The sequence below is a fragment of the Eucyclogobius newberryi genome, unplaced genomic scaffold (genome assembly GCF_026437365.1).
Source record: "Eucyclogobius newberryi isolate DKJ021-1_F unplaced genomic scaffold, fEucNew1.0.hap1 SCAF_20, whole genome shotgun sequence".
NCBI lineage: Eukaryota > Metazoa > Chordata > Actinopteri > Gobiiformes > Gobiidae > Eucyclogobius > Eucyclogobius newberryi.
This window is the reverse complement of record NW_027315835.1, coordinates 7,068,661-7,095,861: the sequence shown is the minus strand read 5'-3', so window position 1 is coordinate 7,095,861 and position 27,201 is coordinate 7,068,661. Positions and strand designations below refer to the sequence as shown.

Here is a 27,201-nt window from a genome sequence, read left to right as displayed (position 1 = left end):
AGCAAGAGCCAAACTCCACATAAACGACACAACAGTTCTGATCTGACACACAATAACACCATAAAACACCTTTATTTTGTCCAACCATGCTTAAAATTGTCTCTGTGTCGCACACTGATGACATCACAGAGGGATTCAGCTCTATTTCCTGTCATTTTAAACTATTTTTTTTAACTTTTCTTCACAAACTACAACTTAACGGAAGTAAAACTGTGATTAATATTCACCACAGGTTCTACACCATTAAACTGAGTCAGAATTAGAAGAACAGGAGAACCTTTAATATGGACTTTAATTGAATAGATCTACAAATCAAAATTCGATAATTGCGCCGACTGCGACTGGTTTCATCCGGCGACGCTGGAGGACGCCAACGACGCAAAGGACACGTTTCACGATCAAATCTGTCTCGCGGCGTAATGACCTCACCGCATGATGTCATCTGATCGCCCCGTAACCATCGAGTGACCCACACAGACCCCCCCCGCAGGCCGGCGTAATGACTTCCACAGAACACGCCTCAGACACGCCGCGTCAGGTTTTCCACGGAGACCCCCAGAACCCCTCACCACACGCCAACACGAGGAAAGCGCTTCAAATATACTACAAATTAATTTTATTGTCCGTATAAACTCAAATAACTGTGTCCGACGAGATGTATTATCCTTGTAAAAAACGTACGTGATCGTGTAAATATGTGCATTGTTTGCTCACGGCGGCGGGTTTAGTTGATTAAAACAGATGTACAGTATTTTATTTGATCTATTTTATTCGTTTGTGATCTTTTTTTCTTCTGCTGGTCGATTACAAATAATATAGACGTAATTCTGATCCCGTCAATCCAATAAAATCAACAGAAATGCGTTAAAATATGTCTGTTAAACGTATTAGTTGAGGTTTAATTGTCAAACTAACGTGAAATGTATGTGAAAAATGTGCCTCAAAAATCACCTGACACTCCCATTTGACAGGTTATAGAAAACTTTATCTGTAACGTCAGTGTAAGTCGTTGTGAGGGTTAAATGTGTGTTTTTGGGGCGTTTGCGGTGCCCGTCGTCGCCCCCTGCTGTCTCTGAGCGGAAAAAACTGCCATGTGACATTTACCGACATCGACCTGACGACGACGACTCTCCTGAGAAACCCTGTCCATTTTAAAAATATTTGGCGACGTGAAATGTTTTTGCGTGTCTGATTACGCAAGATTAATCGCAATCGCATTTAAATTTGTACAGACGCAATTAGCATTTTTTTTAAGCGCCGCAATTTCCTCCACAAACAACTAAACATCCCGTCTAATTCTGTATAAAAACTGCCAAATCTGAAATACACACATGCTCTGAAATACACACAAATACAGTCTTTCAGTAGTTTGTCGGTTCATGGGTCTATTTCAGTCTCTTTGTCAATTTGCGTTTGAAATGTGAACTTGTGAACAGAATCCACCGACTAAAAGATAAATCGCAAATTGAATCGCAATTCTTGTCAGAAAGATTGCAATTAAAAATAATAAAATGTGTAAAATAAAAAGTGCCTTTGCGTCCGTTCTCTGACAGTGTATTTTCACATGGGAGCAGCAGGGGGAGCTCTATCGCCAGAGTCAGTCCCGATTTAACCCGTTTCTTCACTTGTTTTGTGTCGCCCGTCAGTCCTATTACGGGTCATTGTAGCAGCGACTGGACTGGGACTGAACCGAGACTGGGCCAGGATTGGACCGGGACTGGACCAAAATCACAGCCCGGTTTTCAGTTCAAAGAGTTCAAAGGTCAGGTTCTTCTGGACGGCGTGGAGCTTCACAACCGTTTTGCAAATGTTCTGACACACAATTGTCGGCTACGAAGGCCAAAAAGATCTCATATCGCATCTCTGTGTTTCACTGTTTTTATGTCATATATAGATCTTTTCCCATAGATGCAAAGGTTTAATCCCACTGACCCTCAAATCTGTCAATCATTGGTCCTGGTTTAGACCTGGTTTAGACCTGGTTTAGACCTGGTTTAGACCTGGTTTAGACCTGGTTTTGCCCTTGTTATTACTCGTTATGCCCTTGATATTACCTCATTATTATGCCCTTATTACTCGTTATGCCCTTGTTATTACTCGTTATTACCACATTATTGTGCCCTTGTTATTACTCGTTATGCCCTTTTTATTACTTGTTATTACCTCGTTATTACCTCTTTATTATGCCCTTGTAATCACTTGTTATGCCCTTGTTGTTATTCGTTATTACCTGATTATAATGCCCTTGTAATTACTTGTTATTACCTCGTTATTATGACCTTGTTTTTACTCGTTATTACCTCAGTATTATGCCCTTGTTATTACTCGTTATCATGCCCTTGTTATTACATGTTATTACCTCATTATTAAGCCCTTGTTATTACTCCTTATTATTTCATTATTATGCCCTTGTTATTACCTCGTTATTACCTCATTATTATGCCCTTGTTATTACTCGTTATGCCCTTGTTATTACCTCGTTATTACCTCTTGTTGTGGCGCGTGTAAATGACTAAACGCTGCAGACACGGGCCTGAGCATCAGCGGAGCGCTCCGTCTCCTCTGCCCGGGGACGAGCGGCCCAGAGGCGGACTGCGGCCCCGCGGAGCCCCGCTGGAGCCCGGTAAACACTCGGTAAACACTCGGTAAACACTCACCTACGTCCGCGTTGCAGAAAGCCTGTTGCGGGTGCACGGGCGCGCAGCTGCACGCCTCCACGCGCTGCTCCGCGCGCCACAGCAGCAGCGGCACGAGCGCGCAGAGGATGCCGTTAACGGAAAACGGCATTTTACTCGAAGCCCCGGTTCAGCCTGGTCCAGATGCGCGCTGTTGTTTTGGGGGAGCTCGGTGCAGAGTCACGTCGCTCCGTTACGTTCTCGTTACGACACCGACGTCACTGTCCCTGTGCGCGCGCGGCAGATGCGGCGTGTCGCGTGCGTCAGCTCGAGCCTCGGACTGTCCGCGTTTGGGACAAAAAGCGCTTTTAAAGAGGAAACGCGGCTCCGCCCACTGCCCGGAGCCACCGACAGAGGGCGCAGCGGAGGCGGGAGCTGCGACTGAACCTGGGCTTATCTAGTCCAGGTTTAGTCCTGCTTTAGTCCTGGTTTAGTCCAGGTTTAGTCCTGTTCTAGTCCTGGTTTAGTCCAGGTTTAGTCCTGTTCTAGTCCAGGTTTAGTCCTGGTTTAGTCCTGATCTAGTCCTGGTTTAGTCCTGTTCTAGTCCAGGTTTAGTCCTGTTCTAGTCCAGGTTTAGTCCTGGTTTAGTCCTGATCTAGTCCTGGTTTAGTCCTGTTCTAGTCCAGGTTTAGTCCTGTTCTAGTCCAGGTTTAGTCCTGTTCTAGTCCAGGTTTAGTCCTGTTCTAGTCCAGATTTAATCCTGGTTTAGTCCAGGTTTAGTCCTGTTCTAGTCCAGGTTTAGTCCTGTTCTAGTCCAGATTTAATCCTGGTTTAGTCCAGGTTTAGTCCTGTTCTAGTCCAGGTTTAGTCCTGTTCTAGTCCAGATTTAATCCTGGTTTAGTCCAGGTTTAGTCCTGATCTAGTCCAGGTTTAGTCCTGTTCTAGTACAGGTTTAGTCCTGTTCTAGTCCAGGTTTAGTCCTGTTCTAGTCCAGATTTAGTCCACTTAGGTCCAGCTCCAGTCACAAGACATTTGATCATCTAAACCAGTCTTTCCTAAGGAGACTTCACTGACAGGCTCAAGCTTCTAGAATGCACTTTATCATCATTATTATTCTTTATACATATTCTATATTCAGCAGAAATGACTAATTGTGCTCATATTCATACGCACTCTCACTGTGACTCTCCCCTGCTGCCCATTGTCATAACTGCCCCCTGCTGCCCATTGTCATAACTGCCCCCTGCTGCTCAGTGTCATAACTGCTCCCTGCTGCTCAGTGTCATAACTGCTCCCTGCTGCCCACTGTCATAAAACTGCCCCCTGCTGCCCATTGTCATAACTGCCCCCTGCTGCCCATTGTCATAATTGCCCCCTGCAGCTCAGTGTCATAATTGCTCCCTGCTGCTCAGTGTCATAACTGCTCCCTGCTGCTCAGTGTCATAATTGCTCCCTGCTGCTCAGTGTCATAATTGCATGGAAAGACAGACCAACGTGTACGACAAAATCATGATTTTAATAAGTTCAGTTTTTGCTGCTTTAACAGTATTTCTGACGTCACATGGTTCGTTTTCATAAAAAGGGGCGTGGTCCAGAATAACCACAGGTGTTGTTCTACCTGTGCTTGTCCTGGCGTGTGTATAAAGCGTGTGGTTTGACAGTCTTTTATTGCACTACAGTGTGAGGAACTCTTTGAGCTTCTCCATGACGACCGGGATCTTGTCTCCGGGGACGAGCATGACGGTCCTGAGCGGCTTCATGGGGACGTCGTCGAAGGACCAGCGCCCGCTCAGACACGAGTCGGTCTCCTCCTCCACAGAGTAGTGGAACTTCAGGACGGCGTGCTGCGAACAGAAGAAGAGCCTCAGAACACGAGCTGAACCAGACTTCAACTAGGACTGGACTAGTAATGACCCGGTCTAAACTAGGACTAGACTAGTAATGACCCGGTCTAAACTAGTGCTGAACTAGAGTGCTGAACTAGAGTCCTGGTCTAGTCCTGGTCTAGTCCTGGTCTAGTCCTGGTCTAGTCCTGGTTTGCTGTGATAAAATGTAAATATATGATATTTTTGTCATGTATTTTATCTGCATAACAGTGATATGACGATATCTGTATATTATCTGCATCATTTAGTCTAAGAGAAAAATGGCATGTGACAAACTGCATTTGTGAAGGTATCGTAAAGATGGGCCAAAGGAATGTTTACTCCTAGGGAGGGGGTGTAGCACCCCAGGGGAGTTTAGGTAGACATTACCCATGCTTTATCTCTAAGGAAAATACCAACTGTTGTAAAAGACAAATGCCTTGATGTGAAGCTGACCAATGAGAATGTGACCCGCCTATTTCATAATTTGTAAAAAACGTCGTGAGACCAAGGAGGGTCGCCAGGCTGCTTACAACAGCCTTGGCGACCCGGCCCGACGGTTTCTCCCATGCATGCTACACAAAAGTCTGACGTTTCATATTCTAAGATGAATTGTGTTCTCTGTGTGTTAAGGAATAGCATTGGTTTATGTCTAATTTCTTGACATTTTCTCCCGGTCTAGTCCCGGTCTAGTCCCGGTCTAGTCCAGGTCTAGTCCAGGTCTAGTCCAGGTCTAGTCCAGGTCTAGTCCAGGTTTAGTCCAGGTTTAGTCCAGGTTTAGTCCAGGTTTAGTCCAGGTTTAGTCCCGACCTCGTAGAAGAACTCCTCCTCAGCGTTCACAAACAGCAGCTGGTCCTTGGGGGCCCGGGGCCCGGATCTGGAGATGTTCTTGGACTCTTCTTTGCATGTTTTGCTGATCATGAGGCTGTAGTGGCAGCGCCCGCTAGGTTTGTTGGTGCGCTGAGCCTCCGCTATCTCCTCCCTGAAAGCAAGAGCAAAGCGTCGTCACGGCGACGTACCAGGGCGTGGCACCATCTCAGAGATACTCCACCCACTGCAGCTGTTTGTGGAGAGGCAGCGCGATCTGCGGCGGCACGTTGATGAAGCGCTCGCTCAGCAGGAGCCCCACGGATCTGCTCGGGTCAGAGAGGATCTTCTCCAGCCGCTCACACTCTGCATCACCACTGCTCTTCTGACACTGCTCCAGCAGCAGCTCCTTCAGCTCCTCCACACACTGCACGCCCTGCACGAGAAGAACAAGCATGAACACAGCACTGCACGCCCTGCACGAGGAGAACAAGCATGAACACAGCACTGCACGCCCTGCACGAGGAGAACAAGCATGAACACAGCACTGCACGCCCTGCACGAGGGGAATAAGCATGACAACAGCACTGCACGCCCTGCACGAAGGGAACAAGCATGACAACAGCACTGCACGAGGAGAACAAGCATGAACACAGCACTGCACGCCCTGCACGAGGAGAACAAGCATGACAACAGCCCTGCACGAGGAGAACAAGCATGAAAACAGCACTGCACGAGGAGAACAAGCATGAAAACAGCACTGCACGCCCTACATGAGGAGAACAAGCATGACAACAGCACTGCACGCCCTGCACGAGGAGAACAAGCATAACAGCCCTGCACGATGAGAACAAGCATGACAACAGCCCTGCACGAGGAGAACAAGCATGAAAACAGCACTGCACGAGGAGAACAAGCATGAACACAGCACTGCACGCCCTGCACGAGGAGAACAAGCATGACAACAGCACTGCACGCCCTGCACGAGGAGAACATGCTTGACAACAGCACTGCACGCCCTGCACGAGGAGAACATGGATGAACACAGCACTGCACGCCCTGCACGAGGAGAACATGGATGAACACAGCACTGCACGCCCTGCACGAGGAGAACAAGCATGAACACAGCACTGTACGCCCTGCTCGAGGAGAACAAGCATGAACACAGCCCTGCACGAGGAGAACATGCATGAACACAGCACTGCACGAGGAGAACAAGCATGAACACAGCACTGCACGCTCTGCACGAGGAGAACAAGCATGAACACAGCACTGCACGCCCTGCACGAGGAGAACATGCATGAACACAGCACTGCACGCTCTGCACGAGGAGAACAAGCATGAACACAGCAATGCACGCCCTGCACGAGGAGAACAAGCATGAACACAGCACTGCACGCCCTGCACGAGAAGAACAAGCATGAACACAGCACTGCACGCCCTGCACGAGGAGAACATGCATGAACACAGCACTGCACAAGTTCAAAAAGGGACAAAGAGCGAGGTCAAAGGGACAAAGAGCGAGGTCAAAGGGACAAAGAGCGAGGTCAAAGGGACAAAGAGCGAGGTTAAAGGGACAAAGAGCGAGGTTAAAGGGACAAAGAGCGAGGTTAAAGGGACAAAGAGCGAGGTTAAAGGGACGCCTCACCTTCCGCTCTGTGAGGTTGATCATGGAAATGAAGCCGAATACTTCGTCAGGATCGTCGTCGTCGCTGTCCTCCGGCACCTCGGCCTGCTGTACACGACACACACAACTGCATTTGTACTTTCACACGTGTACATAAGACACTCTGCATTTGTACTTTCACACGTGTACATAAGACACTCTGCATTTGTAATTTCACACGTGTACATAAGACACTCTGCATTTGTACTTTCACACGTGTACATAAGACACTCTGCATTTGTACTTTCACACGTGTACATAAGACACTCTGGATTTGTACTTTCACACGTGTACATAAGACACTCTGCATTTGTACTTTCACACGTGTACATAAGACACTCTGGATTTGAACTTTCACACGTGTACATAAGACACTCTGGACTTACCCTGACGACGCTCCCGATGTGGTTCTGTTGAACGACGAGCTCCGTCAGTTCCGATGTGTTTACGTGAGCTTTCAGGAACAGCTGTCGAGACGCACAAAAGAGACGTAAGAGAAAGAAAAGTACTGTATTTTCCGCACTATAAGTTGCACCTTTTTTCATAGGTTTGGCTGGGGTGCGACTTATACTCCAGAGCAATTTATATGTGATATTATTCGTTATTTTCACACTGACGACCACAAGAGGGCGCTCTAGGCTCTAAGCGACGCAGAAGAAGAATCTGCACTTCCTCTTCCTCTGGAGTTTGTGGAGTTGTTTAGAAGTGACACAGAGGAAGAAGAATTCAGTGGATTTAGTGATTTGGGGTAAAACAGATGCTTTGCTAAACTTGTTAGCATGTTCTTTATGCTATAGTTATCTGAATAACTGTTCATATGTTACGTTAACATACCAGACACTTACCACAGTTCTGTCTGTGCCTCATGTAGCTGAAGGTGTTAGCGTTAGCATACGTACACCTATTCACCATGTTCTCTCATCTGTTATTATTTTAAATTTCAAGATTAAAAAGACCAAAAAAATGCAACATATGTATGTTTTTTTCCTTCTCTATTATGCATTTTTTTGGCCGGTGCGACTTATACTCCAGAAACAAACAGTACAATAACAATAATAAGTCTGTATTGGACCTGTTGCAGCAGCTTCTTTATCCCGTTGAAGTCGTTGTGTGTGATGCTGTGAGCTTCAAAATCCACCATCACCTCCTGGACAAACGAGAGGAATAATGAAGTTAAACCATGAAATGAGTCCAAAAACTAATAACACTAGACGTCCGGCTGTTCTTACTGTTGAATTATTAATAAGCATTATACATTTATAACATGCATCAAAGTCTTAAAACTTTCATTCTCGTCTAAAGCGTCCTGTGGTTTTCTGAGTCTTTAATGACTTTAATGCATTGTTTTAATTACGTTTTGATGTATTTTATTGTCATTTATGTCTTGGGCTGTACTTATACATTTTTGTCATTGCTTTTATCAGGTTTTATCTAAATAATGCTTGTTCTAATGTGTTTTTTGTCAGATGCAGCTCGCTCACAGTAAAGACACAGGTTTTTATGCAAGTTTAATGAAATAAAACTATTACAAATTTCAAATTAAACACACAATCGAGAAAAAACTATAAGGATGGATGGACTTGGTGAAACAGCCAAAAATACTTGTGATAGTAGTAGTAATAATAGTTGTTATTGTAGTGGAATAAGTAGTTGTACATGGCTCCACCTAGTATCAGTAGTAGTAGCAGCTGCAGAAGTAGTAGTAGTATTAGCAGTAGTAGTAGTAGTATGAGTAGTAGTAGCAGCAGCAGCAGCAGCAGCAGCAGCATCAGCAGCAGCAGCAGTAGTAGTAGTATTAGTAGTATTAGCAGATGAGTTGTTATTAGCAGACAGCTGATTTAGCCGCAGCTACTTTAGCATAGCCAACGGTTCCTCGCTCGTTTTACCTCGTTGATCTCCTCTTCCGAGTCTCCACTCTCGTCCTCTCCAGACTCCGCGTCCTCCTCGGACTCCTCCTCGGAACTGGGCTCCTTTTCCCCGGGGTTTTCGCCCAAACCCACCGCTCTCCGTTTGGCAGAAGAGGCCATGCTTGTCTGCTCCGAGCTCCAAACACGCGTGCGGACCAAGAGGTGGGCGGGGTGAAAGGACGCGGACGGAAGTTCAGCGAGTGAAGAAACTGCGCAACGGCGACCGCCATTTTGGATCCATACGAACGTAGAGCGCCGTTCACAAGACGGTTCCGGAGCCAGAATGTCGGCTTGTGGCAGTCGGTGGACTAGACCGTGCCATTCGTCAAAATAGGGGGGGAACGCTACTTGTAAGTATGAATAAATAACATTATAGACCTATTTTATGGTCACGTTTGTTTTTAAAAGTTTTATTAAAATCAAATGAATATCCATCATTGTTTATGTGTTGTTTGAATGTTAAAAAAAACGTATTTAATAGCTTTAGCATTTGTATCTCCCCTTTTCCTTCCAGTTAGCCAAACGCAGTTATGAAAGTCAGCTGCAGGATCCGTTTGAGGTACATCAACTTTGCATTTTCTTATTACCTTTTATACACTTTACACCGACAACCTCTGTCAAATAACGCGTGTATCATTGCGGACTTCACTGTACGTGCATATTTATGGCATAATTCGTGCAGCTACCTAAGCTAACCTTCACCTTTGCACGGCTAATGTCAACAACAACAACACTCACAGTTTGTTTGCCTGACGCCACAGCCACGTTTGCAGTGTTGACACGAGTTATTTTATGGTCGATTTAAGTCTTAGAGCTTTAAGACCGTGACATGACAGCGTTGTTATCAGCACGTAACATGTGGTGGTGCAAGAGGGTGTAGTTTAGCATAAATCCACACCCATTATCACATGTAGCTCCCCAGGTTTGGTTGCTGGTATTTTCTTCTTATTTGTCTTTGTTTTGAAGGTAATGCATTAAAGTCCTGGTGAAGATGAACGTCCTGCTTCTCAAAGAGCCACGAGATGGAGAGTCTGGACCGGATCCTTACGTAAAGGTGAAGTACTTATGTGTTTCCCGTCTTTCTTTTGTTTAAGCCCTTTCTCGCTTATTTAGAGAATGTCAATGAAGATTGTCTGTTTAATTAGATTTTTTTTTTTTTTTACCCCCCAAAAATCATGTTAAGATAAGATAAGATATTCCTTTATTGTCCCACATGGGGAAATTTCATTGGTGCAACGCAGGTAGATACAGAGGTAGATACAGAAGAACAGAACAGATCACTTATAGGAAGTCTGAAAAACACTTTCAGTAGAAGATCTCCTATAAATAAATAAATTGTTGTAAGACAAAAACACTTGGAGGATTTTTATACATCAAAGTGAATGTTTTTGTCTGACTACTACTACTACTACTACTACTACTACTACTACTACTACTACTACTACTACTACTACTACTTGTACTTCCTTCATGTGTTTGAGCAGGCGCTGACTACTTGTACTTGTACTTCATGTGTTTGAGCAGGCGCTGACTACTTGTACTTGTATTTCATGTGTTTGAGCAGGCGCTGACCACACACGGACACAAAGCCGCTCTCCTCCCGGTTCTGTCTTTCACATTTGTCTCGCTAAAGACACTTTCGGACAAGGTGAGGTTCAGATGCAGTGGCACAAACTCAAACGCCTGCGACGCTAAACGCTTTTTTGATCCGCTAAACGTTTTTTTGATCCGCGACGCAGATCTTCCATCCCGAGAAACACGGCGGTTTGATCTTCACCAGCCCCAGAGCCGTGGAGGCAGTGCGGATGTGCGTGGAGGAGCGGCTACCGGGTGAGGAAATACGAGAACGGGAGCGCGGCGGCGAGAGTCAAGAAAGTTAGCCAAAACCGTGCGGAAAAGTATCTTATTCTGTTCATTTGGCGCTTGTTTGAAGGAAAAAAGTACCAAAAACCATTGAAAATTTACATGACATTTAATTACGTTCGTCATTTGAAAAGGTCAGTGCAATTTGTGTGTCTCGGATCATGTTTTTTAACGAACTCAAAGCAGAAATAAGTAACTTGAGAGATAGAAACGCTCCAAAAAGACCCAGAAATTTGTCTTTTTCTTCATATGTTTCCATTTTTTGAAGGTGGTGCAGTCACGGACAAAAACGTTTAACACGGCTGAATATTTCCAGAAGAGCGAGGGTTTCTCAGTGGAGTTCGCTCCTCGGGTCGATGTGTGAAAAGTGTGTTTTGTCTTTCAGAATGGGAACGATCTGTGAGGGACGAGTGGAATGCCAAGTCTGTTTATGTCGTGGGAAAAGCCACAGCGGCTTTAGGTGAGACCCGACTAAACCGGGGTTAAACCGGGGTTAAACCGGGACTAAACCGGGAACCGGGACTAAACCCAAAACTTTCACCTTAAAGTGTGTTAATGGTTTTATTGCCCAAAGTGTGTCGACAGCAGCTATTGCTAACGGCGACCACACAAATGTTTCCTGTTTCTGCTCGTTCTGTTTTTAGGAAATGAGCTCAACACAAGTCACAGTTTGGTGTCGCCTGCAATTACAAAATACAACCTGTGTGGCTGTAAAAGTTTGAACATTTGAGCTAAAGTTATAGATTTGTTTAGTCCTGGTTTAGTCCTGGTTGAACAGTCCATGACACAAGCAGGAGGTTCCGTAGTGCTCCTTTAACTCTCCTTTAATGCTCTTGTCTCTGGTGCAGTTCAGGCTCTGGGCTTGGATCCTTTGGGAGGTGACTCTGGCACCGCAGACGTTCTCTCCAAACTCATCATCCAGCGTCAGGCTCTTTAACATTTATACTATTATTTCATTGTTTTGCTTTAAAAGATGAAAATGTCTGAAAATGTCTGAAAATGTGGTTTTAGGAGAAGACAAAAACATGGCTCCTCTTTTCTTTCCCTGTGGCTCCATCAAGCGAGACGTTCTGCCCTCGGCTTTGAAGGAGAACGGTGAGAACCTTTTGGCTGGTTTACTTTACTTTATGTTCACTTTTGTTTGTCTTAGATCAATGTCTTTTATTTTCTGTTTATATCTCTTTTTTACTACGTTTGATATTTCATCACATTTCACATGACAATAAACCAGGTCTAAACCAAACCAGGGACTAAACCAGGGGACTAAACCAGGGGACTAAACCAGGGGACTAAACCAGGGGACTAAACCAGGGGACTAAACCAGGGGACTAAACCAGGGGTCTAAACCAGGGGTCTAAACCAGGGGTCTAAACAATGGCCCTAAAAATATTTTTTTGACATAATTTGGTAAAATAAAGCCATGAAAATGTAAATGGTTCCTTACCTCAGGTCACTCTCCTGAAACGCCCCGTGGAATATTCCAGAGTATGGCATTAAACGTCCCTGTCACCTTGGAGACCGTTTTAAGAGCTGTTGTCTGTGTCTGTGTCGCAGGCGTTCCTCTGGAGACGCTGACAGTTTACCAAACCACCAAACATCCTGATCTGGAGAAGAACATCAAGAACTACTTCAGTGAACAGGTAAAAGCCCTCGGCCTAAAGGACAAATGCTGTGGAACCTTTTCATGTGAATTATTGATTTATACATCACTAATATTAAAATCCACTTTCATGACCGTGTTATGAGGGTTTTCCTTTGTCAAGAAAACAGGACGTTTTCTTGAGACTGGAGTTTCTCTGTTAATGAAGCCGTTTGCGCTGGACACAATGACTCGCGCTTGACACAATGAGCTGGACACCATGACTCGCGCTCGCTCTGGACACAATGACTCGCTCTGGACACAATGACTCGCTCTGGACACAATGACTCGCGCTGGACACAATGACTCGCTCTGGACACAATGACTCGCTCTGGACACAATGACTCGCGCTGGACACAATGACTCGCTCTGGGCACAATGACTCGCGCTGGACACAATGACTCGCGCTGGACACAATGACTCGCTCTGGACACAATGACTCGCGCTGGACACAATGACTCGCTCTGGACACAATGACTCGCTCTGGACACAATGACTCGCTCTGGACACAATGACTCGCTCTGGACACAATGACTCGCGCTGGACACAATGACTCGCGCTGGACACAATGACTCGCTCTGGACACAATGACTCGCTCTGGACACAATGACTCGCTCTGGACACAATGACTCGCTCTGGACACAATGACTCGCGCTGGACACAATGACTCGCTTGTGTTGTATTTGAATGTGTCCAGTTCAGAGTGGGATGTGCTTGTGTCCAGGGCGTCCCGGCGAGCGTGGCCTTCTTCAGCCCGTCCGGAGTCAAGTTCTGTTTGGAGCTGGTGCGGCGCTTTTCGGGAGAGCGCCTCGCCAAAATAAAAGTAGGATTTGCCGTCAAAAGAATGCTGGTTTTCCCTCCAGAGACAGCAGGGGGCGCCGGGGAAACGTGGAGCTGTTTCACATTATAGTCCTTCTTCTTCTTGTGTTTTAGTTTGCTGCGATCGGCCCGACGACAGAGGAGGCCATGCGAGCGGAGGGTCTCACCGTGAACGCCGTGGCCCTGAAACCTACGGCGGAGCAGCTCGGCGCAGCTATCCGCAACGCTCTGCAGTGACCGCAACTCACTGTAGTAACCGCGACGTGCTACAGTGACCGTGACGTGCTACAGTGACCGCGACGTGCTACAGTGACCGCGACGTGCTACAGTGACCGCGACGTGCTACAGTGACTGCAACGTACTACAGTGACCGCAACTCACTGTAGTGACCGCAACGTGCAACAGTGACCGCAACTCACTGTAGGAACCGCGACGTGCTACAGTGACCGCGACGTGCTACAGTGACCGCGACGTGCTACAGTGACCGCGACGTGCTACAGTGACCGCGACGTGCTACAGTGACCGCGACGTGCTACAGTGACCGCAACTCACTGTAGTGACCGCAACTCACTGTAGTAACCGCGACGTGCTACAGTGACCGCGACGTGCTACAGGGACCGCGACGTGCTACAGTGACCGCGACGTGCTACAGTGACCGCGACGTGCTACAGTGACTGCAACGTACTACAGTGACCGCAACTCACTGTAGTGACCGCAACGTGCAACAGTGACCGCAACTCACTGTAGTAACCGCGACGTGCTACAGTGACCGCGACGTGCTACAGTGACCGCGACGTGCTACAGTGACCGCGACGTGCTACAGTGACCGCGACGTGCTACAGTGACCGCGACGTGCTACAGTGACCGCAACTCACTGTAGTGACCGCAACTCACTGTAGTAACCGCGACGTGCTACAGTGACCGCGACGTGCTACAGTGACCGCGACGTGCTACAGTGACCGCGACGTGCTACAGTGACCGCGACGTGCTACAGTGACTGCAACGTACTACAGTGACCGCAACTCACTGTAGTGACCGTAACTCACTGTAGTGACCGCAACGTGCAACAGTGACCGCGACGTGCTACAGTGACTCACTGCAATTCTTCTTCCTCTGTGTCACCTCTAAACAACTCCACAAACTCCAGAGGAAGAGGAAGTGCAGATTCTTCTTCTGCGTCGCTTAGAGTCTAGAGCGCCCTCTTGTGGTCGTCAGTGTGAAAATAACGAATAATATCACATATAAGTCGCTCTGGAGTATAAGTCGCACCCCGGACATAACTATGAAAAAAGGTGCGACTTATAGTCCGGGAAATACAGTACAAACGATCGGCAGCAAACTTGATAAACTTGATAAAACCTTAGTAACCGACGAACATCCATGTGACGACAAAAGCAGCGATTGCGTTTCCACAGTGACGTAAACGATGGCTCGGTGGTTTGGGAAGATTTAACTTTTCACGTTAAACGATAGAAGTCACCACAAGCTCCCGCCTTCAGCGAGGGGAGAGGCCAATCGCGCGCCTCTCTCCCGCTCCCGTCCAATGGGATCGCAGCACGAGTTCACTGGGAGTTTTATGACCTTTGAGCGCTTGTGCTTTTTCATTTAAACGCGCGTCCCGTTTAATTTATGTACGTGTGAAAAGAGATATAAATGTGCTTTATTTTTATATTTTATGACCTTGAATGTGTTATTTATGTGCAAAGTGATGGGAAAAACTAAATGTTATTATATTGTAAATAAAATGAATAAAAATGATGGAACAATATTTTGTGGGATCTATTATTTATGTTTGTGTTCTTTGTGTTATTTTTTGTCGTTGTGATACAATTTGAGCTTTTATGATTATAGACTCTGACTTACAACTTAATGTTTTATTCTGCTGTTTTTTTTTTTATTTTTTTCTCAGAATATTAATTTAGAAACACGTTTACTGAGGTTATGGACGTCAAGATTATTAGTTTAATCGATAATTGTAATGATTCACAATAAGTCAGTTTCAAGCATAAAAAACTAAGTATTTTCAGTTTAATTTACCGTTCAAAAAATAGAGCTAAATGTAAAATACTGTTTAGATCTGGTTATTTCTGTCAAATTTAACCTTATTTTGTCATTCAGAATGTTACATATCATAAAGTCAGAGAAACGGTCACGAGATTGAAAGAAAATGAAAGATTTGACTGTGGTTTAGTCTCAGTAATAGCGTAATTAAACTTTTTCCCACACAATAATCGTAATGCTAACATTTGACATTGTGACATCGCTGATTTATTTTTATATTTACAATGGAAAGAGGAGAACAATTAAGCTAAAAAAGAGATGGATTGTAATTGAGAAAATACATTTTGTTTACATTTTCATGAAAGGAAAATGTGAATTTAATTGTAATTTAACTTTTTTAATTGTAATTTTTTCATTTTTTTACGACTGCGGATTAAAAAATAAAATAAAAAGGACACAGTTTAGCCACAACAAAAAGGCAAATATTGAAATTGCCTGAAAAAAATAAGTCCACATCATATCAACATTTTGACTTAATTTTACATCATTTTTATTTTTACATATTTATATTTTTCAACTCAACAGAGAAATAAATAAAACACAAGACAAACAGAACACTAGCGGAGAGCAAATTCTTCTTTATTTGTTAAGTTTTTAAAAATAAAACGATTTCTAAAATAAAAAACAGACATCAAGAAACACAATCATGACACAATTAAATTAAATTAAGTCCCATTTGCTCCGCAGCGACATTGGTCCGAACGTCATTTCCAATATTTAAATTGTGAATCGCCGCTATGGCAACGGTTCTAATTTCTCCCAGTTTAGAAACGATAAAGTTAAAGCGATAGAATGTAGTTTAAGCCTTTGCGCTGGACCGAAAATGGCGCCGGCCGCTTCGTTCGGCGCCCACGTTAAAAAAACAAGGGTGAAACCGGCGGCCATTTTGTCGACTGTTTGAAACCCGGCGATCCACGCGACGTCACACTTCGACACAATGCACCGCCACCTGCCCGCAGTAAAGTCACACAGAGCTCCAGTCTTCTCACTCAGGTGTCCGGAGAGACCGCCGGGGTCACAGCGGCGACTGGGCGGAGCCTGGCCGTCGCTATAAAACGGCCCCGGAGCCTCGGCGGGCGTCACTTGTCGCCAAGACGAGACACGATGCTGACTTTCATCCAGCGGAGCCCACGTTCCTGTGCGTTTTTGACGTTGGTGGCTGTCTGGACGAGCGTCGGTTCAGATGCGGAGCGGCTGTTCCATCGGCGCGACCACTCGGACCTGCGGGGGCCCGACCAGCACCGGGCTCGGCCAATCGCGGACGGGCACGCGGCGGAGGTGAGTCGCCACTGGCAACGGGATCGAGAGTCTCTGTTTGAGTTGACTGATCACGGGACCGATGTAAGCTCCGTCTTCTCCTTCTCTTCCGAAAGGTTACATAGTGCACCTTTAAGAACATTAACATTAACAAACATTAAATCGTTTTGTAATGATTATTTCTTAAAGTCCATATTATAGATTTTCCTGTTTTTCTAATTCTGACTTAGTTTAATGGTGTAGACCCTGTGCTAAATATTTATCACAGTTTTACTTCCGTTAAGTTGCAGTTTTTTGAAGACATTTTGAAACTTTAAAATGACAGGAAGTGGAGCTGAATCCCTCTGTGATGTCATCAGTGTGCGACACAGAGACAGTTTAAACCATGGTTGGACTAAATAAAGGTGTTTTATGGTGTTATTGTGTCAGATCAGAACTGTTGTGTCATTTATGTGGAGTTTGGCTCTTGTTTACAGTCTGGTTGCTATGGTAACAGCTGTGGAATCACTTCTGCCTGTGTCATATTTGTGCTCACGTCCAACCAGGAAGTGCAATTATGAACTTTACAAAAATGGTTCAAACTGGGGACAAACAGGCAAAATGTTTAGTCAAATGTGAAATATAATTGTGTTAAGTTTTTTTTTAAATGTGTGAAATGTGTTGCTTTTCACAAAACACACAAAAAATAAATATTTATAGAGCATAAAACAACACAGTAAACATCAAAGTGCATGAATAAAAACAGCAAAACAAATAAAAACAGACAAATGTCATCAAACTGAGTTAAACGTCAAAGAAAATACATGAGTTTGAACCTATTGAATTAAAAAGGTTTGACGTTTGTTCCTCAGCGGTTCCTGTCCAGATACGGGTTCCTGAAGCCGGTGAGCTGGGACGAGTTCCTCCCGGAAGAACCGGAGGAACCTGGGGACCTCTCGCTCTCGGAGCCGCTCGAGTTCGACGTGGAGGAGGGCCCGGCGTCGCCTCGCTCGCGCCACGCAAGCGACCGACGCCACCTGGAGCCGCGGTTCGTCGGGGCGCTCCGAGACTTCCAGGCGCTGTCCGGACTTCCCGCGACCGGAGTGTTCGACGCCGCCACGCAGGACGCCATGAACCGGCCCCGATGCGGCGTTCCCGACGTCGAAGCGGAGGTCGCGACGCCGGCCACGGGACGTTCAGAGGCGAAGGGTTCAGGCGGCGACCTTTTCGAAGAGGGAAGCGGCGCAAGAGACTCCTCAAGCAAAAACGCCGACGCTGGAAGTTCTGGAGTCGAGACGTCGGACGAGAGTTTTGAGAGCGGTTCCAGCGGCTCCTCAGAACACGATTTACAAAGTTTTGAAGAGACGAACGTGAATCACGACGAGAAGACGCCATCGAATTTGACGGACAATTTTGTTACGAACCGCACGAACTTTGGCGGTAGTTCTGGCAAAATGGCGACCGAAACAGAACATTTTGACGATAATTTTCAACTCGACAGCGCGGAGAAATTAGATAACTTTTCCACGGAAACAAACTCAAAATTTGCCAGTGATTTGAACTCGACTGGAAACTCTGGCAAAATGTCAAATATTGAACATTTTGGAGTTGAAAATCTGAACGAGAACAACAATTTTGATCCAGATGTAAACCGAACTTTCTCGGATCATAGTTCTGGCAAAATGGCGACTGAAACAGAAAATTCCAACGATAATTTTCAGCTCGACAGCGGAGAAAAATTGGATAACTTTTCCACAGAAACAAACTCAAAATTTGCCAATGTTTTGAACTCAACTGGAAACTCTACATTTTTAGATAAAAGAGTTAGAAAAATGTCAAATATTGAACATTTTGGAGTTGAAAATTTGAATGAGAACAACAAATTTGACCCAGATGTAAACCGAACTTTCTCTGATCATAGTTTTGGCAAAATGGCAATTGAAACTTCAGATATTGAAAATTTGGATGAGAAAAGGAATGCAAGCAACTCTTCCAGAACATTCAATGGCACAAATAATGATTTAGAAGATTTTTCAAAATTTGCTAACACTTTTGACCCGTCTGTAAATAACATTACTCGCAAAACGGCGATTGAAATTCCTGATTTTGACCATTTGAACTCAACTTTTAAGAATGAAATCACATTTTATAACGGTGGTGGCATCTTTTACGATATTGATAATGAAACAAAATGGAATCCGACAAATTTTGACGCCGAAATCAAGGAACAGCCCCTTAATAATCACAGCAGAATTTCAGAAGATTTGAATTTTGGATTTGAAGCGATCTTGAATTTTACCAGAAATTCTCCCCCAATTTCCAACATTTCGCAAGATGAAACAGACTTCGGCAAATCAGACATTGAATTCTCACAAACGCTAAATCACGAAATCGTAAATCTCAACACAAGCTTTGACCCAACCAACAATTTTTCCATTGAAGTTTTCTCAAATTTGAACAACTCTCGCGATAGCAATCTTAATTTCACTAGCAATTTTACAATGTTTAGCCAATTTACAGAAAACAATACTTTACACAATATTATTTTTGAGAATGAAACAGATTTGAATAATTCCTTCCAAGATGCTAATAACTTTTTCAAAAACCCTTTGCTTGATTTTCCTGATTCAAATTTTCGTGATGAATTTGTCCCATTTGCTAATAATACTTTACAAGACAATAATTCTACCATTGCCGATTTAAATTTCAAAAACTTTTCAAGTGTCTTAAATTCTAACACAATTTTGGACCCAATTTCCAATAAAAGTGTGATTGATGTAAACACACTGAGCAGCAAGAATACCATCAACAAAATGTCAAACTTGAACACCGTTTTCAATGAGACAAACTCAAATTCTTCCAACATTTTTAACCCATTCGTCAGCGACACAAATATTGAACAAATGCACCAAAATATTACAGATGAACAATTTTTTAAAGAAACAAACGTAAATTCTACAACCGCATTTGCAACAATTTCCAATGACACGATTGAAATGATGCAGCAAAAGAGTACAAGTGAAATAACCATGGAAACCAAGACAAATTCTAATGTTGACGAGTTAAATTTTCTGAACTTTTTGTATGAAAAGACAAATTTTGATCTAATTAACAATGACAACACTCTCGAAAGCCAACACCAAAAATCTTCTATTGACTATTTACATTTTCAAAACTTGAATTTAAATTCTAGTACCAATTTTGACCGATTGATCGAAATTATGCGCCAAAACTTTACAGATGAAATGACCATTGAAACTGAGGAAAGTTCTACTTTTGGCAATTTCAATTTTGTGAGCTTTTCCGATGAAACAAAATCAAATTCTACCACAAATTTTGACCCAATTTCTGATGACACTAATGTAGAAAATATGCTTGAAAATAGTACAGGTAAAATGGCTATTGAAACTACAAATTCTACTGTTGGCAATTTCATTTTTCCTAACTTCTCCAATGAAACAAACCAAAATTCTACTAAAGATTTTGACCCAATTGCCAACATCACTAATAATACAAACCAGCACCAAAATATGGACCAAACATTTATTGAAACTGGTAAAATAGAGATTGGAATGACGAAAAATTCTGCCATTGACTCTTTAAATTTTCAAAACTTCCCCAATGAAACAAACATTAATTCCTCTACCAATTTTGACCCAATTTCTAACTACACCAATGTAGAAAATATGCATCAAAATGGTACAGATAAAAGCCAAACCAAAAATTCTACTGTTGGCCATTTCCATTTTCAAAACTTTTTGAACGAAACGGACCAAAATTCTATAATTGCCAATTTCACAACCGACACAAACCGGCACAAAAATACAGAGAAAACCACCAGTGAAATGACAGAAATGGACCAGAACAATAAAGCGAGTCGAAGGAAGCGGCATCTCGCGGCGCTGCTCTCCAAACGCAGACGCAGCCGGCGAGAAGTGGGCGACGTAGGCGACGTAGGCGACGTAGCCGACGTGGGCGGCGGCTACGTGGCGTTCTCCAAGGCGGTCCTAAGGTGGCGTCTGATCGGCGAAGGCTACAGCAGTCAGCTCTCTGTGGACGAGCAGAGGTACGTCTTCAGACTCGCCTTCAGGATGTGGAGCGAAGTCTGCCCCCTCGAGTTCGTCGAGGACACAATGTCGCCGCTGGAGGAGATCGACATTCGGCTCGGATTTGGGACGGGTGAGAAAAAACGGCAACGAACAATCAAACACTAATATTCAGTTGCGCTACGTAAACTTTCTGGCAGATGTTACCTTGTCGTTTTGTCACTTTGCCCAGAACAATTCACAGCTTGATGCATTTATTCCGCATTTATTCAATCTAATGACAGCTTTGAATGATTCGTTAACGTTGTTTTCTCGTCAAAAACGCAGCCGAAGTCACATTTCGCTTCATTCCCACGTTTCATCAAACCAGTTCTAGAGTTTGTCTTCGTCATTTGTTCCCTGAGCCTCGCAAAAAACTCTCAAAATTCCCCGGTTTCGTTGCGTCAAAGGTAGAGATACGGAGGTCCGTAAACTTCCGCCAAACTCATCAAATTGTGTTTGTGACAAATCTGGGTTTACGACATATTAGCGCGCCAGAGGGAAAAATAGGTACGTGTCAGAAATATCTTGAGAAATACCTTACAAGATTGACGGGATTGACAGGCGGATTAGAGCGAATCGATCTGATTGTGTCCAAACATGGCGTCTTACGGGTAAAAGAAAGGGGGGAATAACCCAGAGGACTGAGAAACGTCTGCGGAATTGACAAGCGACGCACCGAACTCTTATCTAAGGTAAAAGGAGTTATCAATGTAGTTCTGAACGCGTTTGAGTGACACGTGATGATCGGACCGTCCAACGTTATGGGGATTTGTTTTCGACACCCATCAGAGTTCACCAGAGACGTCATCTAGCCTGGTGAACCTCTCAGTGTCTCTAATGCACTCTCATGTTGTCAAGGGCGACACTTGGGCTGCAAGCAGAGGTTCGACGGCACGGGGAGAGAGTTCGCTCACGCCTGGTTTCTAGGAGACATTCACTTCGACGACGACGAGCACTTCACTGGACCCAGCGCTGGAAAAGGCATCAGTCTGCTCAAGGTGACCGCGCCCGTCTGGACAGTGCGTGGGCCCGGGACACGTCAGAGTTCTTCTCGTGGATGAATAAAAAAAGTGGTTTGCCTTTGCTCCAGGTGACGGTGCACGAGATCGGCCACGTTCTGGGCCTCCCTCACGTCCATAGGCCCGGCTCCATCATGCAGCCCAGCTATCGGCCGCACGAGTCCACGTTCGAGATGGACTGGACGGACCGCAAAGCTATCCAGAACCTCTACGGTGAGAACTGCTTTCACAATACTTTTAAACAAGGGCGTGTCTAATATTTCATGATGTAAACTCCTCCCTCCTCCTGCAGGTGGCTGTAGGGGGCGCTTTAACACGGTGTTTGACTGGATCCGCAGAGAGAGGACACCTTATGGAGAGGTGGTGATCCGGTTCAACACGTACTTCATGAGGCAGGGCTGGTACTGGCTCTATGAGAACCGTAACAACAGAACCAGGTACGGAGATCCAGTGTCTCTGCAGAGCGGCTGGAGAGGACTTCCTCTGAACGGAGTCGATGCCTTTGTGCATGTGTGGAATCGGAAGAGCGACCATGTCTACTTCTTTAAAGGTACATGAACTAAATGTATGAGATATTAACCACAAGTGCAGAAGATCTGAACCTGAGGTTCTCCAGTTTTGACCTTAGAAGTTTTGATGATCTTCTAGGCTCTCAGTTCTGGAGGTACGACACTGAGCAGGACCAGGTCTTCAGGAGAGACCCAGACGGACAGACCTACCCCAGGCCCATCTCAGAGGGTTTTCCTGGGGTCCCTTCTCCCATCGACACCGCTGTGTTCGATCGCAGGGATGGTAACATTTACTTCTTCAAGGGGACTCAGGTGAGGAATCCTAATGTTCTCACTATTCAACACTTTCACAAAGGAGGTTCCCCAAACCCAAACATCAAATGTAATAAAGTGTACTTCCTCTCGCAGGTGTTTGCCTTCAGTGTCGACTCCCGTCGTGTTGCCCGCGGTTACCCCAGACCTCTGCACTCCGTGTTCCCCGCCTTAGACCCTCAGGACCATCCCATGTTGAGCCTGGATGCGGCGTACTTCTCCTACTTCCACAACGCACTGTTCCTGTTCAAAGACACAAGGTTCTGGAGAGTGGCGAATAGCAGGGACCGAAGGAGACGCCCGCACCTGCCAAAGAACTCGCTCCTGCCACAGACACAGATCCACGAGCAGTGGTTCGACATCTGCAACGTGCACCCAACCTCGCTCAAGCTCACCCCGTAAAAGAACCTCACCAGCCGTGAAAGAACCTCCCCCTGTGAAAGAACCACCCCCTGTGAAAGAACCACCCCCTGTGAAAGAACCTCCCCCCGTGAAAGAACCTCACCCAGTGAAAGAACCTCCCCCTGTGAAAGAACCTCACCCTGTGAAAGAACCTCCCCCCTTGAAAGAACCTCACCCTGTGAAAGAACCTCCCCCCGTGAAAGAACCTCACCCAGTGAAAGAACCTCCCCCCGTGAAAGAACCTCACCCAGTGAAAGAACCTCCCCCTATGAAAGAACCTCACCCAGTGAAAGAACCACACCTCGTGAAAGATACTCCCCCTGTGAAAGAACCTCGCTCAAAGGTTTCTCAGACCCTAAAATTAGCTATGACTTGTATTTTTCATAATATTATCATGTATTATCTAGTGTCTTGTACAAACTACAAAACTATTGTATTTATTTTGTTGGACAAAAACAGATTCCTGTTGCTGAATTCAAAGACAAAAGCCAATCAAGGCTGAAGGAAAGAGAGACATTTTATTTTAGAAATAAAATTATGTTTTTTTTCAAATAGATAAAATCTAGAAAAAAATAAATTAATAATGTGTGGCATTCATTTATTGGTTTTTCAATAAACATATCAAAAAGAAAATGTAAAGATTCAATTTTGTTGTTCTTTTTAATGTCTTTCATTGATCTGCATCCTCCTCCTCCACGTTTTTAAAGCCCTTTCACCTGATGCTGGTCTTAGACCTCTTTTCTTTTGTGGTTGAAAAAACAAAACCGTGGCCCATGAACCCTCAGGCTGCTCTATGAACCCTCAGGCTGCTCCATGAACCCTCAGGCCGCTCCATGAACCTTCAGGCCGCTCCATGAACCTTCAGGCCGCTCCATGAACCCTCAGGCCATGAACCCTCAGGCTGCTCCATGAACCCTCAGGCTGCTCTATGAACCCTCAGGCTGCTCCATGAACCCTCAGGCCGCTTCATGAACCCTCAGGCCGCTCCATGAACCCTCAGGCCGCTCCATGAACCCTCAGGCCATGAACCCTCAGGCTGCTCCATGAACCCTCAGGCTGCTCTATGAACCCTCAGGCTGCTCCATGAACCCTCAGGCTGCTCTATGAACCCTCAGGCTGCTTCATGAACCCTCAGGCTGCTTCATGAACCCTCAGTCTGCTCCATGAACCCTCAGGCTGCTTCATGAACCCTCAGGCTGCTCCATGAACCCTCAGGCTGCTCTATGAACCCTCAGGCCGCTCCATGAACCCTCAGGCCGCTTCATGAACCCTCAGGCCGCTCCATGAACCCTCAGGCCGCTTCATGAACCCTCAGGCCGCTCCATGAACCCTCAGGCCGCTCCATGAACCCTCAGGCCATGAACCCTCAGGCTGCTCCATGAACCCTCAGGCTGCTCTATGAACCCTCAGGCCGCTCCATGAACCCTCAGGCCGCTCCATGAACCCTCAGGCCGCTCCATGAACCCTCAGGCCGCTCCATGAACCTTCAGGCCGCTCCATGAACCCTCAGGCCGCTCCATGCTCAGGCCGCTCCATGAACCCTCAGGCCGCTTCATGAACCCTCAGGCCGCTCCATGAACCCTCAGGCCGCTCCATGAACCCTCAGGCCATGAACCCTCAGGCTGCTCCATGAACCCTCAGGCTGCTCTATGAACCCTCAGGCTGCTCCATGAACCCTCAGGCTGCTCTATGAACCCTCAGGCTGCTCCATGAACCCTCAGGCTGCTTCATGAACCCTCAGTCTGCTCCATGAACCCTCAGGCTGCTTCATGAACCCTCAGGCTGCTCCATGAACCCTCAGGCTGCTCTATGAACCCTCAGGCCGCTCCATGAACCCTCAGGCCGCTTCATGAACCCTCAGGCCGCTCCATGAACCCTCAAGCCGCTCCATGAACCCTCAGGCCATGAACCCTCAGGCTGCTCCATGAACCCTCAGGCTGCTCTATGAACCCTCAGGCTGCTCCATGAACCCTCAGGCTGCTCTATGAACCCTCAGGCTGCTCCATGAACCCTCAGGCTGCTTCATGAACCCTCAGTCTGCTCCATGAACCCTCAGGCTGCTTCATGAACCCTCAGGCCGCTCCATGAACCCTCAGGCTGCTCCATGAACCCTCAGGCTGCTTCATGAACCCTCAGGCTGCTTCATGAACCCTCAGGCCGCTCCATGAACCCTCAGGCTGCTCCATGAACCCTCAGGCTGCTTCATGAACCCTAAGTGTGATCCATGAACCCTCAGGCTGCTCCATGAACCCTCAGGCCATGAACCCTCAGGCTGCTCCATGAACCCTCAGGCTGCTCTATGAACCCTCAGGCTGCTCCATGAACCCTCAGGCTGCTTCATGAACCCTAAGTGTGCTCCATGAACCCTCAGGCTGCTCCATGAACCCTCAGGCCATGAACCCTCAGGCTGCTCCATGAACCCTCAGGCTGCTCCATGAACCCTCAGGCTGCTTCATGAACCCTCAGGCTGCTCCATGAACCCTCAGTCTGCTCCATGAACCCTCAGGCTGCTCCATGAACCCTCAGTCTGCTCCATGAACCCTCAGGCTGCTTCATGAACCCTCAGTCTGCTCCATGAACCCTCAGGCTGCTTCATGAACCCTCAGGCTGCTTCATGAACCCTCAGGCTGCTCCATGAACCCTCAGGCTGCTTCATGAACCCTCAGGCTGCTCCATGAACCCTCAGGCTGCTCCATGAACCCTCAGGCTGCTCCATGAACCCTCAGGCTGCTCCATGAACCCTCAGGCTGCTTCATGAACCCTCAGGCTGTGAAAATATGGAAGATCTGGCTGCAGAGTCCGGTCGGGTTTCAGATTCTGGTTTAGGTTTCGGGTTTTTTTCATTCACAACATTTTCCTTCAACAATATTTGGACCAATAATTGTAACAAACTCTCTTTTTGAAACACGCGCAAACGATTCGACCTTTAACGCTGCCGTTTCATCCCAATAATGCAGCACGACGCCGTTCATGTGGCGGATTCGTCGCGCCTGTCTGAAGATATTAACCTCTCCTGGACTCACTTTGAGCCTGTAAAATGACCCAGGATTTTAATGGGTTTAATTTGAATAAACTGAAACAGAAATTAATAATTAACAAAGCGTCAAAATGTGGATCGGACTTGGTTTTCCCACAAAACGACCTTGGTCACGTGTGTTTAGCAGGAATTAAAAACCTGCTCATCACAAGGATCTGATCTGCGCAGTAAACATGCAGTACACGAGACGGACCTGCAGAGGGAGACAGTGTAGCACAAAAACGTCAGCTCTAATGTCACATCATTTAATGCACTTTAATGAATAAAACTGTGAGAATGGTCAGCAGCAGCAGCAGCAGCAGCAGCACCAGCAGCAGCACCAGTAGCAGCACCAGCACCATCAGCAGCACCAGCACGTTTTTTAAGTAAAAGTATCACATCTAAAATAAACAATGAATGAAAGTATTAAACTTGTTTATGCAAGTTGTACTTAAAGAGTGTTGAATATAGTGATTTTGGCATAGAATTGGGCATATTTTTTGTCATCAAAGTACGATTCAAATCAATTTCTTAACCTTTAGTCAGAACGTGACCTTGAACGTGATAAAAATAACTTCCAAATCAAATGAAAAGTAGTTTTGTGCTATGCTCTGTTGTGCTAGCTCTGCTGTGCTAGCTCTGTTGTGCTAACTCTGTTGTGCTAGTGTGGCGTCCAAAGGTGTTTTTTTCCCAGGTGGCTCAGCAGAGAGGAAGAAGACTCGCTGACACTTGCTCTGTATTTTCAAAGGATGTTTATTTACGGAAAGCAGCGTCAAATACAGACAGTCGACATTTGCCTGTGGTCTCAAGCAGCCGGGAAAAGAGAACCGCGAGCAACGCAAAACCGCAGATCTTATAGACTTCCGACACAAAGAAACACCCCTCAAACTGACCTTTGACCTAAATGCACTAAACACAATGGCATTCGTGGTTGACACCTATAAGGCCCAAACTGGTTGAAAACAGAGCCATATACGGTCTCCTCATCCTATGGACGTTTCTGTAGCATCTCGTTATAATAGTAAATCAAGGTGCCCTCTGCAGAACACAACGTGCAGAGAAAACACATCCCTGTACGGGCAAGATACCTCACTAGCTCTGTTGTGCTAGCTCTGTTGTGCTAGCTCTGCTGTGCTAGCTTTGCTCTGTTGCGCTATGCTCTGTTGTGCTAGCTGTAATAGCTGAAGTGGCTTGTAGTTACCATCCGTGGCTGGTCACGGGATACAAACACTTTTGTTTTCAAGACTAAATTTGAAAGTACAAATTATTTGGTGTTTTTTTTTTCAACAATATGCAACAGTATTAACATAAAATGAAGACATAACATTTAGGTCCAAAGTCTATTAAATGTGTCAATTTTCTAAATTTTTCAAATGT

General features: G+C 45.7%; 4 protein-coding genes across 4 annotated transcripts in view; 1 reads left to right on the top strand and 3 right to left on the bottom strand.

Annotated features, from left to right (window-relative positions):
• Nucleotides 1–2,941, bottom strand: part of timp2a (TIMP metallopeptidase inhibitor 2a) — a 10,983-nt gene extending 8,042 nt beyond the window's left edge. Inside the window, exon 1 of the mRNA XM_072456292.1 lies at nt 2,658–2,941. Within this exon, the coding sequence (XP_072312393.1) occupies nt 2,658–2,787 (130 nt within the window). The 5' untranslated portion in view covers nt 2,788–2,941. The remainder of the gene's footprint in view (nt 1–2,657) is intronic.
• The window catches only part of lhpp (phospholysine phosphohistidine inorganic pyrophosphate phosphatase), a 420,402-nt gene that overhangs the window by 229,504 nt on the left and 163,697 nt on the right, over nt 1–27,201 (bottom strand). The window lies entirely within an intron of this gene.
• bccip (BRCA2 and CDKN1A interacting protein) lies at nt 4,266–9,047 on the bottom strand. Its single transcript, XM_072456429.1, has 7 exons — nt 8,840–9,047; nt 8,026–8,100; nt 7,340–7,420; nt 6,936–7,022; nt 5,536–5,723; nt 5,291–5,462; nt 4,266–4,459 (listed from the first exon to the last, which is right to left on the bottom strand). The coding sequence occupies exons 1-7, from the start codon at nt 8,978–8,980 to the stop codon at nt 4,289–4,291; spliced, it is 915 nt and encodes a 304-aa protein (XP_072312530.1). The 5' UTR covers nt 8,981–9,047; the 3' UTR covers nt 4,266–4,288.
• Nucleotides 9,457–22,814, top strand: LOC140369423 (matrix metallopeptidase-21-like). The gene is made up of 17 exons (XM_072456773.1): nt 9,457–9,914; nt 10,425–10,508; nt 10,600–10,690; nt 11,109–11,183; nt 11,572–11,646; nt 11,735–11,818; nt 12,278–12,363; nt 13,087–13,185; nt 13,296–13,414; nt 16,202–16,583; nt 17,351–18,056; nt 20,307–20,657; nt 21,425–21,564; nt 21,657–21,798; nt 21,878–22,135; nt 22,234–22,406; nt 22,503–22,814. The coding sequence occupies exons 1-17, from the start codon at nt 9,852–9,854 to the stop codon at nt 22,806–22,808; spliced, it is 3,234 nt and encodes a 1,077-aa protein (XP_072312874.1). The 5' UTR covers nt 9,457–9,851; the 3' UTR covers nt 22,809–22,814.

Coding starts and splice junctions, on each gene's coding strand:
- bccip (XM_072456429.1), bottom strand. CDS start 8,980: ATGGCCTCTTCTGCCAAACGGAGAGCGGTGGGTTTGGGCGAAAACCCC. Junction 7,023..7,339: donor ACATCGGGAGCGTCGTCAGG/GTAAGTCCAGAG, acceptor TGTCGTGTACAG/CAGGCCGAGGTGCCGGAGGA. Junction 5,463..5,535: donor CCTCTCCACAAACAGCTGCA/GTGGGTGGAGTA, acceptor TCTTGCTTTCAG/GGAGGAGATAGCGGAGGCTC.
- LOC140369423 (XM_072456773.1), top strand. CDS start 9,852: ATGAACGTCCTGCTTCTCAAAGAGCCACGAGATGGAGAGTCTGGACCG. Junction 9,915..10,424: donor GACCGGATCCTTACGTAAAG/GTGAAGTACTTA, acceptor GTGTTTGAGCAG/GCGCTGACCACACACGGACA. Junction 22,136..22,233: donor CCATGTCTACTTCTTTAAAG/GTACATGAACTA, acceptor ATGATCTTCTAG/GCTCTCAGTTCTGGAGGTAC.